The 13,685-nt window shown below is 40.8% G+C and overlaps 1 protein-coding gene across 1 annotated transcript; it reads left to right on the forward strand.

Moving 5' to 3' along the window:
* Positions 1-7,278: 7,278 nt before the first annotated feature.
* Positions 7,279-13,174, forward strand: LOC134857283 (heterogeneous nuclear ribonucleoprotein R-like). The gene is made up of 3 exons (XM_063873668.1): positions 7,279-7,311; positions 8,001-9,584; positions 12,502-13,174. Exons 2-3 carry the CDS (start codon positions 8,004-8,006, stop codon positions 12,670-12,672), a joined length of 1,752 nt encoding a protein of 583 aa, XP_063729738.1. The 5' UTR covers positions 7,279-7,311; positions 8,001-8,003; the 3' UTR covers positions 12,673-13,174.
* The last annotated feature ends 511 nt before the right edge of the window (positions 13,175-13,685 follow it).

Below are 13,685 nucleotides of genomic sequence, written 5' to 3' on the forward strand. Positions count from 1 at the left end.
TACCTATTGACAATCATGCCTGTCCGTTTATGATTACCGCTCCTGGTTCCTGCTGTTATCGGCAAATCTGGTTTCGTCCACTTTGGCACCTCGTCCTGCTCCGGATCGTTCCAGTCTTCTTCCACAAAGGATTCTGCCTCTGAATCCGCTTCTACTTTTTCATTGTCGTCCAAACTCAAGCCCTCGTTACCATCATTTTTCTCTCTGGTGCCTTTTTCATTCACCTTGCTAGCTGGTTCCACCAATAGGTACTCGAGCCCCTCCATGTTCTGCGGTACGCACCAGTCTTCTGGGGATGGGACATGAGGTTTCAAGTTTTCATAATGCGCTGTACGCCCCGTACTCAAGCGATAAAACCGTCCTTGCTGGTGCACTTCCGTTATCATGAACGGTCCTCTCCATTTCTTGAGTAGTTTCTTTGTACCTTTGGGAGGTATGACATTCTGGAAGACCCATACGTACTGGCCCACTGCGTATGGTTTCGCTTGTAGTATCTTCTCATCGTATTTCTTGCGCTGACTCATTTGTGCTTGCGCAGTATTCCTCCTGCAGAGCTCATTTAATTCCTGCTGTCTCCTAATTGCTTCTTTCACATAAGCTTGAGGCGACGTCTTTTTCCCTTCGTACTGTGGGTAAAAGAATGTTAGGGGCATCGCTCTTTCCTTGCCCGTCAACATCATGAGGCGACTGATTCCTGTTGTTGAGTGTTGCGTACTGTTGTACGCCCCTACCACCTGCGGCAGATACCTATCCCAATCCGTCATGTACCTTGAGCAGTATACCCTCAGCGTTTTCACCAACGTTCTATTCTGCCTCTCCACCAACCCGTTGGTCTGGGGATGGTAGGTCGTTGAGTGCGCTTGAGCTATGTGAGACCTCTTCATCAATTATTTCGTCAATTCCCCCACGAAGGCTTTGCCGTTGTCCGACTGAAATGTCATGGGACAGCCATACCGTGATATCCAATGTATTATCAGGTGGTCACGAGTTTCCTCTGCCGAGGCTGTCTGACACGGCACCGCTTCCGCCAGCTTTGTGAAGTGATCTATTATGACTAGTATCTGGTTATATCCTGACTGTCATACAGATCTTTTGGTGGTCTATTTGCACGACTTCGTTGAACTCCGAGCTCTCAGCGGACTTGAGTGGGAACTTCATCTTCCTTGGGTCTTTCACTTGCAGGCATGCTAGGCATGCATTCACCCATCTCTCGCAAGCTTTCCTTAATCCTGGCCAATCAAACCTGTGAAGTATTCTCTGTTGCATCTTGTCTATCCTCTGGTGCCCCATTTGATCGTGCGATCTGAATAACACTTCGGTCTGATATAACTGTGGCAATATGATGAGGTTATGCTTGTGCAATATCTTCTCCTCATCCTTTCTCTTGCACGCTATCACCCCATCATCCGTGTGATAGAGTAAATCCTTCCTTTCTTCGTAAAACTGGCTCAAGATCTTGTAGCTGTCTTCTTCCAGGTCCCCCTTCTCTTTGGACCCCGTCCGGATCCATTTGGAGAGTTTACTTGTCATCTTGTCATTCTTTTGGGCCCTTATTAGATCCGACAGCCTATATTTCGCCTCTACATGTTCCTTTAGTGTCATTATCTGACCATTCATTTCCCCCGGGTTGTGGATGTCATCTTTTAGCTTTACGCACACTATCCTTTTCATGATCTTTCTATCGTCTTCTGGCACCAGAGTTGTTCTGACATTCGAGTTGCATGATAGTTCCCTGAACGGTTTCCTCGATACCGCTATTTTCTCAAGTTCTTCATCTCCTTGCATTTCTTGCTGATCCAAGTTGTATGTTCCTGATGAGGGATCCGTCTGCAGCTCCCTGTCGCGGTGTCTCATCTTCTCTTCCGCCAGTATCATGCACAGACTATCTTGGTCGTCGCTGCTGCTCTCCGAATCTTCATCCCATTCTTCACACTCCCCGGACAATTTTTCTTCTCCAGCATCTTCTTCCACTGTGGGCCACTCCCCGGACTCTTGTCCTAGTACAAGGTGTTCAGCCTCCTCCTTAAATGCCACTTTCTTCTTCCTAACCCGGGTCCACTTAAGTATGTCATCAGGGATTTTGTCAACCAGTGACTGCACGACTTCTTTCCCATCAGGATTACTCACTTCTAAGGAGTTTTTACCGACAACTGTCCCACTCCTTCGCAGTATCGTGACTTCCGGTTCCTCCTTACCCCTTCCTTCAATCACGGGTTTATCATCTGCCAGTTTCTCGAGTAGTCTCATCAAGTCCTCATCTATCTGTGCCTCTCCAGTTTCTACCTGGTTGAGATCATAGCCCTTCACCTTGAGTGTCTCTCTCACAATTTTTGACTTGAGCTTTATCCCTATCGGCATCCCTCGGGTCTTCTTCAAGATTGTTTTCTCTGGAGGCTCTTTTGGTAATTCGGGGTGATCTTGTATCGGTTTGCCTGACTTGTCGAGCCATCTCGTGAGTGGCAGACTATCATACGTTTCCTCATCCATGAAGGAGAAGCCCTCTTTCATTTCCGGCCTATTCGCCTCCCTCTGTTCGTGTCTTTCGTAGAACTCCGTCTTCTTACTCAAGCTATCGGCATTTTGATGTTTGTCCCTTGTTCTGTGCTCAATTATCATGTTGTACCAGTACAGGCGAACTATCCACCTCCCAATGTAGCTCTGGTCCATTGAGTTCGTCTTCAGCCAGCTGAGTGCCCTGTTGTCGACTCGCAGCTTGAATGGCTCATTGCCTAGGTATGCTCTATATTTCTCGACAAAGGACGTACGCACCTTGGACCAGAGCTGCGTACGTCCTTTGTTGATCTTGGGCCAACCGATGTCACTTTTCGTTGCGACGAGTTACATTTTGTCTTTGACTCCGTAACTCTTTTTTCAGCTATCGGTACCCTGCTCCGTCTCATGCAGGGTTTTTATCCACAATTATTTCTAATTACAATATTACTATTTACAAAGTCCTATTCTAAGAAAAAAATTTAAAAAATTTTTTTCATGATAAATAAAATGATAAAGAAAAACAACGTTCCTATTCCCTTTAAGATTTATTAAAATTTTACTAATTCGTGATCCCAACAGAATCCGATCTATCGCGATTTAACGTTCCGACTAGTCCTATTGCTTTTGATTTAGTTATTTCGACCTGTCTTAAGACCCTTTAGTACCGTCACATCACTTCTTTGTACTGTTTCTACACTTCTTTGTACTGTCCCAACACTTCTATGTACTGTCCCAACACTTCTATGTACTGTCCCAACAATTTCTGGTATTGTCCCAAGACTTTCTGGTACTGTCCCAAGACTTTCTGGTAACTGTCCTAAGACTTTCTGGTACTGTCCCAAGCCTTTCTGGTACTGTAGCAAGACTTTCTGGTACTGTCCCAAGACTTTCTGGTACTGTACCAAGACTTCATGGTACTGTCCCAAGACTTTCTGGTACTGTCCCAAGACTTTCTGGTACTGTCCCAAGACTTTCTGGTACTGTCCCAAGACTTTCTTCTCCTGTCCCAAGACTGCCTGTCCCAAGACTGCCTGTCCCAAGACTGCCTGTCCCAAGACTGCCTATCCCAAGACTGCCTGTCCCAAGACTGCCTGTCCCAAGACTGCCTGTCCAAGACTGCCTGTCCCAAGACTGCCTGTCCCAAGACTGCCTGTCCCAAGACTGCCTGTCCCAAGACTGCCTGTCCCAAGACTGCCTGTCCCAAGACTGCCTGTCCCAAGACTGCCTGTCCCAAGACTGCCTGTCCCAAGACTGCCTGTCCCAAGACTGCCTTGAACCACTGTACCTTGTACCACCACTCGAGCTCTAGTAAAAATTTTCCCAAAAAAAACCCAACCTTACTGGCCAAAAGTTAAAATCACCAATCCCCTTGTATTTATTTCCTTTTAATATTTTGCCGCAAGTTGAAACCCAACTTGTTCTAGGTATCTTGTGATCACCTGTTTGTCCAAAATCGATTGAAACTTTCTTATCCAAAAGCGTCAAAAATTTAACAGAGAGAAAAAAAAATGAATATCGATGAAAACAAAAAAAAATTGTACCCACCTAAAATTCAAAGGTGACTTATGTCAGCCCTTTATCTGAACAACAACAAAAAAAAAATGTCTGGTACCTGATTGCCACGCGTTCTCCTCCCCCCTGCTAGCGAACTTATGGGGTATCACAAAACTTGTCTATGTCCGTTCCCCCCTCCCGATCCGACCAGGGTACCTACCTTAATTCGTTGTTAAATTCGGATATCCGCTTCTTTTAACCGACGCGTGTAAGAATCTAATGTAACTAAATCGACGATGCCGATCAATTAGTTACTCTAATGTGTCCCTCCTTTTTACACTTTACAACCACCAACCTCTAACCTAACCAGCCCCCCTTCTAACCTCCCCCCTCTTTAGCCCCCCTCTTAAGCCGAAAATTCCCTTAAGCGCTGGATGCTAAACCTCTCGAGAGAAAACCGTAGACCTGTTTCCAGGCCTACTTGAGTAAAAACTTCCTCAAAACAATGGGGTTCCGCTTATCCAATTTTACACTTATCTCCTATAATGTAAATGGATTTTAACGATACCCGTTTGACCAACTTGAGAACACGTCCGTCTTCTCTAGTTGCTCTGACCGTGCTGGTTGTTTCCTTGACTTATCCTGCAGCTGATCACCAGCACCACTCTTATCTCCGCCTAAGTCCCTGTGAACCACTTTCCCACTCGAATGGTCACCTGTTCGAGTCAAGTCTCCTAATGGTCCAGCTAAGTTGCAAGCTTTCTGAAAACCCTTCACAACGCCCCACACTTGGGCATCTTTCACATTGCTGAAATGATTGAAACGATCGGTCTTATAAAAAAAAACCGTATGTGTATACTATTTAGTTAATATAAAGGTTTGATCCAACTAATTTGGTGTCAAAATCACTGTCATTTTTTTTCTTCCTTTTTCTGTTCTTTTTCGGTTTTTGTTTCGCTTTTTGTCTTTTGTTCGTTTTTTCGTCCCCCCCTAGTAACCCCCCTTTACTCGGTTAGCTAAGCCTCGTTCGGAGAGCGTACCAGGAAGTTTTCTCGAGTTTTCTTAAAAAGCTATCAGGGTACAACCGGAAGGCTTACACGTTCCCGCTGAACCGTACCACCGGTACTCTAGAATGGGCATGTAGCCCGGAGCTGCGTCAAGTGGGTTCGACTCCGTAGTCATGATGTCGTAAAAACACCCAGGAGCGCCATAAAAACACTATGTAACAGTCGCCTACTTCGGTCACATTTGAGGCTTAAGAAGAATAGGCCCTATAACCATTGGCTCAAGAGTCAGGGACACTATCTCTCGTGTTTTTCTACCTCAAAACCTAACCTAGTCGGTAAAAACACTTTAAACCCCCAGTTCCGTGAGATATCTTCCTTACCCTTTAAAATGGGCGGACTTAACATAAAGCTGCCATCCGATCATGAAAGCTACCTAGAATGGTCTAAGGAAACATCGCTAGTACTGGAATCTCAAGATCGTATTACAGCAGTAACACAGCAAGAAAAAATATGTAGGAAAATCAAAAAATTGAAAACTGATAGAACGAATCGAAAAAAAAACAAACCTCATTAACTCCTTAATTGAAACAGATAAATACGCAATCGACCTGGCCTCTGAAAAGAGAGCCTCTACCTGGCTCAATGCTCTACCACTGAGCAGATACAACTTCAACCTGAATAAATCAGAGTTCAGAGATGGTATTTACCTAAGATACGGATGGGAACCAACCAAAACCCCACTCACATGTGCATGTGGTGCTGATTTTAATTTGACACATGCGCTTCACTGTGCAAAGGGTGGTTACACACACATAAGACACAAGGAAATTAGAGACACATTCGCCAACCTCATGAACGAGGTTTGCCATGACGTCGAGATTGAGCCGAAACTTCAGCTGTAGCAAAGCGAAAGCTTTGTCAACAATTCAACTACAACTGAAGATGAGGCACGACTTGACATTAGGGCAAACGGACTCTAGGGTTCACGATTCAGCCGCGCTTTCTTTGATGTGAAAATTTTCAACCCCCATGACAAAACATCGCGAAAACTGCATAAGGATGCATACAAATACCACGAAACGCCGAAGAACTCCAAATATCAGCAAAGAATTTTAAACGTAGAGCAGAGTAGCTTCTGCCCGCTAATTTTTGGATGCACCGGTGGCACTGCTCCAACAGCCACGCGGACGATGCAGCGATTGGCCGAAAAACTAAGTGAAAAAAGACAAGAAAGCTATCCAGAATCTATAAACTACATAAGAACTAAAATAAGCTTTGCGCTCCTGAGGAGCTTTATACTTTGTATAAGGGGGTGCAGATCGCTACGCAAAGTTCAATTTATCGACAACTCCATTAGCGCTATTGTAGAGGAAGGACGGCTAAGATAAATTAACATTACGACGATGCATTTAATGCTGATTTATGACTTCATTGCTGATATATATGCATTTTTATATCGCTGGTATGGCCCTATCCAGCTTGTGCACTTACCGTAACTAAACGGAAGGGCCCCTTTTGTAATTTAGTTTTTTTTCTCTTTTTCTGTTAAAAATGGCGGATCCGGCAATTCTCAGAAATAATCTGCTGAGAATCGAAAATTTTAAAATTCCAGAATGTTCTGACCCTCTTCTTCATAACGAATTCGTTTCTAACGCCACTAATGTCCAATTCGTTCTCGTCGGAGGGTTTGACTGTGCCAATCCGGGGGATTGACGGGATAATGTAATGAAGGGACCCCTGACTGTAACCTCGGTTACTATGATACTTTCTTTGTCATTTTGTCTATCTATTTTAAGAATGTTTAAATGATACCTTGTTAGTATTGTAAGTTTTTATCATTTCATTTTCTTTAATAAATGACATACACTTGCATATTTGAAATTAATTTCATTTTTCAATCTGTGTTTGTTTTTTTTCCATTTTCAAAGCCCAGAAGCATAATAATTTTCTATTAGAGATAAACTTCATTCTTCAGGAGCAGCTTTAGCTGCTGAGGGCTTTCTAGTTCAAATGATAACAAGTGAAAATGCATCCTGGCGTCTTGGTTTTTGGTCCGCAGCAATTTTTTGATATGCAAGTCAAACTTACGGTAATGTTGATGCAGAAATTGTTATATAAGTTGCCATTACGCGCACATCAATTTGTCAAACCATAAATTATGATTTTCAATCGGCTTCAGCATCGCTTTTTTCATTGGTTTGATGACAGCACAATTCCAATGTTATCACTGCATTTGATTAGTAGTGAATTGGAATGTAATTCTGTTTAATAGGAGATTTTTTTCAGATTTGAATCATCAATATGGAATCAGTTAACTGTAAGTAGCCAAACTTTTATAACGTGCTTGAAGTTTAAAAAAAGTTGGTAGGTTTTTTTGCTTATGTGTGTATGAAATTCTTCTTGCGGTGTCGTGTCCATGACTAAATACGCGAAAAGGTTTTAATAACGAAAATTTAATAGAAAAAGGTCATTTTGCGTAAATTAAATAGCGCCTCCAATTTCTTTTTTCTGCTTTTCAAAAATTTGATTCAAAATGAGTTTAAACTGAAAAGCAAGATTTTAAGTTGAATTAATAAAATTTGTTGCGAAAAATTTTTAATATGTGAAAATTGAAATCTAAAAAACCGACAGTAATGAAGGAAAACAGTTGTCAGTAAATAACCGGTAGTCTTTTCCTGGGAAATTAAGTTTTATTTTTCCCTGTTATTGTATTGCTTTATATGTAAAAGAATGGTTCTAAAATGTTGAAAATTTCAGGCTAATACGGAGAAAATTGGAAAAACTTCATCTGATAAATCAATTTTCTTGAAAAACTTGAAGATTGACAACATTTCGCAAAAACTGCAATCACTGGAGGCCAAAATTTTCCTGGAAAAGATTCAACGTCTGCTTAACGGGTAAAACCTTGAAAAATAACTAAAAATCGCTTAAACGTAAGATTCAAAAATCATAATTTTAATCCAAAACAATTGGCTTGAAAACCGACTCAACGATTCGTGTTATAAGATCATGGAAGAAGATTCATTCAATGCGTCTGCCAGCAACGACCCAGAACAAGTTGCGGTGCAATCGGTTGATATTGATACCATCAATGTCAAGCCCGAACACGAAGCTGCTGAACCGATTGAGGCCACGGAGAGCAACGAATTGGCGGAGAGCAGCGGTTTGAAGGTGGAAGAAGAGGAAGACACGACGCCAAAAAATGAGCCTATTACCCTTGAAGCCGAACCAGAACCAACTGGAACAAGTGCTAGTTTGGAAGAAAAATCTGAAAAATTACAAAAGATCCTTGAGAGAACTGGATATCCACATGAGAGGACACCAACTCAACATATATATGGACCTCCTCCGGGTCGGGAGGAGGAGAAGTTGCCAGCTGGAGTTCAAGTTCATGTGGGAAGAGTTTCTTACTCGGCAACAGAAGAGCAGTTAATTGAGGTGTTCGAGCAGGCTGGTGAAATTTACGAACTGCGTCTAATGATGGATCAGAAACATCCAGGATTCAAAAATAAAGGTTTTGCGTTTGTTACTTTTTGCACTAAGGAGGCCGCAGATAAAGCAGTCAAGTTGTTCAACAACTATGCTATCAACGGAAAGCCAATTTCCTGTGTAATCGCATCTTCGAACAACACGCTGTTTATTGGAATGATTCCTAAGAATAAAAACCGAGAGGAGATACGCCTGGCGTTTTCGAACGAAGTTCCTGGAATCGTTGACGTTCTGCTTCAGCCTTCTCTGAAAACAGCCGGCTCAACTGACAAGAATCGCGGATTCTGTTTTTTGAACTTCGAAGACTATAAAAGCGCTGCAGCGGCTCGTCAAAAACTGCGGTCAAAAATTCCAATCCGAATGTTTGATGATCACAAAACTTACACGTGCGACTGGGCTGACCCACAAGAAGAGATTAGCAGTGAAGTTATGGCGCAAGTGAAGACGTTGTTTGTTAAGAACATCAGCGAGCGAACTACTGAATTGATTCTCCGAGAACGTTTTTCGCGACATGGAGTTGTCGACAAAGTTGTCGTGCATACCCATTACGCGTTTGTGTTTTACGCTGACCGCGCTGATGCTGTGCGCGCGATTGAAGAAGAGAATGGTAAAGAGCTAGCAGACACGGTAATAAGCGTAGAACTAGCCAGACCTGTTTCAGAAACGCACCGAAAAAAAATCAGGGAATTGAAGGAAAAGAGAAATGAACATGTGCCTCCGATTAACGATGGGAGAGGAGGGCGTGGACGTGGAATTACATCAGGCTCCAGAAACCTGGCATCGAGGATGCCTCCTGGTTATGGCTACGGCAGAGATCCTTATGCGCGAGATCCATATGGACATGGACCTGACCCATACGATATGTATTATGGCTACTCTGGTGGACCGCCAATGAGAGCTGGTCCGTATCCCGGTTACCCTCCAAGAGGGGGACCCATGCTTCCCGGAAGATCTCCTGGAGGTCCTCGAGGAAGACCATTGCCACCCCCCACCAGACCAAGTGCTGTGGTCAAGAGAGCGTATCCACCACCTGATTATGGCGCACCAACAGCAAAAAGATCGAGATCTGATGTAAGTGGAAGGGGACCGCCGCCACCTATTGTAAGTCCAACAAATGAAAAATAAGAAGTGACTGTTTTAAACTACAAGTCAAATTCGCTTCTCAGATTTTTGTCCACGCGAGGTTGCTGTGTTAATTTTAATGTCAACCCGCGTTTTTCTTGAGAGGGATAAAATGTCTCTTCTTTTCAGTAATTAAGCATGTCTCAAGGTCACCTAAACATCAAGTTTGCTCGAAATTTGCTGATTTCCTTTTTCAATAACTGTCTGATCCACCATCTTAAGTTTTTTTGAAAATAAAAAATCTTTTTTTTTGTGGCAGTAGAAGTTATGTTAAACAGGTTGCTGTGGGGCTAACAGATTGCTCATTCGTAAAAGAAGCTTGAAAGGAGGGCGAGCTTAAGTCTGCGAAAACTTGTAGTTTGCTGCCATTTTTCAAAATTCTTTTTGGATTTATCTTTTTTTAAATCTGTTTCTGGCCGCCCTTTAAAAAGGTTTCTCAGAGTTCTCGATGGTTTCGCAACATTTTCTCAATTTCCTTGTTTATTTGTCGATCTATTCTTGTGCGCAAGCTTCTTTTTATTTTCTAAGTGCTTTCAACTATCACAAGGAGGTGAATTTCCAACAATAATTCTGTTTTTAGGTCCGGTGTTTGCATTATTGGAGCAATAATAGGGTATCCAAGGAGTATTAAATACTACAGGGTATTTTTGTGCGAGTGGTTTTTTTTAAATTCCAATTTCTCTTAAAGTACTTGAGATACAGTTTTGCAATTTTGTAGGAACATAGTAGACTGACGGATTGTTTCAAAACAGGAGTACTGTGATCCAGTTACTCCAACAAGTGTTAAAAGTGGCCTCCGTCTCGAGTTTGACAAAAATTTTTTCTTTCTTGGATATTATCAGTAGCTCTTCTGCACTCCATTTGTGATACGCTTTGGATAATGCGCTCCGCTCCACGCATGCCACGAGGTTCTCCGAAGACTGTTGACTGACTTTGAAAACCTCGTTCAATACAAATCCCGGAAAACCAGTAATTCAGAGGTTTGAGGTCTTGACTTTGTGCATGCCATTGCACGCTGGAATGCCTGCTGGTCATTGTTTTGAAACTGTTCCAAGTAAATGTGCGAATTTACAGACACTGGTCGTCCTTGCTAAGTGTACAAGAGCGAAGTGATTTTCCCTGAAATCGGTCTGATGATTTTCAAAAAAATTTGTAAATGCTAATTTTTGATTTTTCGTGCTTATGATTTCTGTTTTTTTTTTTCAAATTCACTTCATTTCCTTGGTTGAATGACAAACTCCACTTGAAGAGTTCGATTTAAAGGTCGTGAAAAACTAAAAATGACTTCCGGTTTGAAAATGGACATTTTTTTTTCTGAATTTCTAACGAAATAAATACGGCTTTCTCCAAATGGGATAACTTTAAAAAAAACTATGCCAATCATAAACATTATTTGAAATTGTATCTAAGAGTTCTAAGAGCTTTAACGTAAAATGTTTTTTCGAAATTTGATATCTGTTTTCGATTTTCTTGATTTTTTATACTTACCAACTGTCTATGGGCTATATTTGACCTCAACACTAAAACGGCCCAAAAACATCACCTCACTCCAAACATGACATCATTTTCCGTTTTTAGTGATACTTTTTTGAAATAAGTTGATTAGGACTTGAAAGGGCCAAGGTCTGGTAAGTCGCTTTCCGGCAGAATATTTTGCCAGATTTGATGGACCAATTTGGGCTTGTATGGCTTCCTTTTAAGAAATGTGCGACAAACTTGCTCGATGGTGGAGAGTGACAAACCCAACTCACGTGACCATTTTGATTAAATTGTCTGGATGCTCTCTAAAATACACCCGAATCAGATCACAACTGACTCATGGAAGCTGGGCTTATTCTCCGGCAAGGCCAATTTTTTGTCGATTTTTAGCTAAATTTCTGAAGGCTGTATATATTTTTTTATTTACCAATAATTGAATAAAATCGGACCAATCGAATTGGAACTTCAGCTGAAAAAGATTACTCCTTGAACCACTTTACAATGTTGATTTCTTAATCTGTTGTTTCCATTTCTTTAATTCAAACTATTTAACGCTTATAATGCAATTTTTTTTTTTTTACAAAACCTGCAGTTTTTATGATTACGCTTGTCGGATTACTAATAAAGTTTGGTTTTGTGACAATCCGTCACGTTCCTCTGCTCATACAAACAGTTTATAGCTTCAATACTTTCTGAGAACTAGTTTTGAAACACCCTGTAGCTGAATTGCGTTTTGTGGGGCTGCTCGAATAATAGTTGCAGTTGACCCATTTATTCGTAGCAATCCGTTTAGAAAGGTTAACTAGAATGTCGGATTTAACATCATCAAACGGAACACAGTTTGTTGTTACGACGCCCCTAGGGCTGGAAGGAACTATGGCGTAGGGTATTTCAATTTAAGTACCTCAAGTAAAGAGTGTAGTAATCAAGTGTGGTTTCATATTAAAGCCCTTTCAGCGGTTATTTGGACTCCAAAAGTTTTTCTCAGTGTCGAGAAAAATTGGTCCGACTTTTTGCAGACCAAGTTTCACGAAATTTGATGGCACAGAACACAATTTTTGTGAAACTCAATTTAATTCTAACATACTTCTGTCGTTTAGCAAAGTTGCTTCCATTCTTCAGATTTCACCTAACTTAATTGCCTTCGAATTTTGTGCTTAAAGAACGACCAAGAAATAAAATAAAATTTTCGAAAAATTATAGATTTTTCTATGTATCTAATTTTTGAATTTCTTTAATTGATTGATTAATGGTGGTCAGAATCTTAATTATTTCAAAGACAACCAATAGGGCTCTTTTTAGTTGCGTTAATTTTACCACAATTAATCCGAATTGTGGTTCACACTAAAAGTTTTAAACAATCTTGTTATTTAAATTTTCATGATCTAGTAGATGTAATCTGTATTGTTTTTTCAAGGGATCACGAGCGGCGCCGTCATCGTCCGCTTACGGTCACTACGCGTCAGGCTACGAATATACTACAGGGTACGGGGTGCCAGTCCCACCGGCATACGAGACCGAATATGAAACAGTAGAGTACTACACGACACCTGGATACGACTACTACGATCCATATGGAGGTTATTGAAGAGAAAAGCGCAAATCAGAAGCAAAACAGTTGAAGAATGTTAAACATCCGACAGTTTAAAGATCCAAATTGCGATAAGTTTGAAGCTATAAAACATCGACAACGATCCATGAAATTATTATCTGGTCCATCATGAATACAGAAACGAAATAGACCGAACATAAAAATTGTTTCGTGATTTCACAATTAGATTTAGATTTGCATGAAATCTCTGTGTACCGCCGTCTCTTGCATAAAAATGAAACCATATTGATGGAAAGGAATTAAGTTAGAAACTATGCATTGATTGCGTCAAAGTTTGGGATTTAAATCTGTCGGATGTTTCGGCAACAATAGCTGCTAAGACCTTGTTAATAAAATGTCTCTTTAAAAAGTTCTCCTTTGATTTATCTCGTTCAAACTCAATGTACCGTTTCAAATATCGTATGGTGTTTTTATTTATCTGTTCAAAATCAATTCTGTTTTCACAATGAAAGAGTGAATTAAAATGTTTTCAAGCTTTGATAGTTTTGTTGTCATTTGATATTTTTCGTTGAAAGAAATGATGTAAGATCACTGGAGTCCTTTAAAAGTTAAGTATATTGCGTTTCTTATTAAAAGTGACACTCAATCAAATATTTTATTGAGATACCATTGAGGTTGGGGAGAATTTTCAGCCATCTTTGAGTATGTTACATATTTTCAAGTTGATACCATTAGTTTCATTTAATTTCAACATTCTGGTTCAAGTAAAGGCACTTATAGATAAGAAAGGCATTTTTGCTAAATTTATCATCGCTGCCGATAAATTGTGCAAAAATTCACCCTTCAGGAAGCAATTTGATTTTTCTCCATTTCTGAACGGTACCAGGTCGAAGAAAGAGGGAAAATTGATAATGTTATTATATTTTTCCTAAAAGCATGAAATTAAAGTGTAGCAGATTATGATACCGATAAATTATAACTTGATCCCTTGGAGCTTGTTTTTTAGAACAGCAATTGCTACGCTAAAGTGCACAAGCTTTCAAAGTCTA

This window comes from Symsagittifera roscoffensis, chromosome 1 (genome assembly GCF_963678635.1).
Source record: "Symsagittifera roscoffensis chromosome 1, txSymRosc1.1, whole genome shotgun sequence".
Taxonomy (NCBI): domain Eukaryota; kingdom Metazoa; phylum Xenacoelomorpha; order Acoela; family Convolutidae; genus Symsagittifera; species Symsagittifera roscoffensis.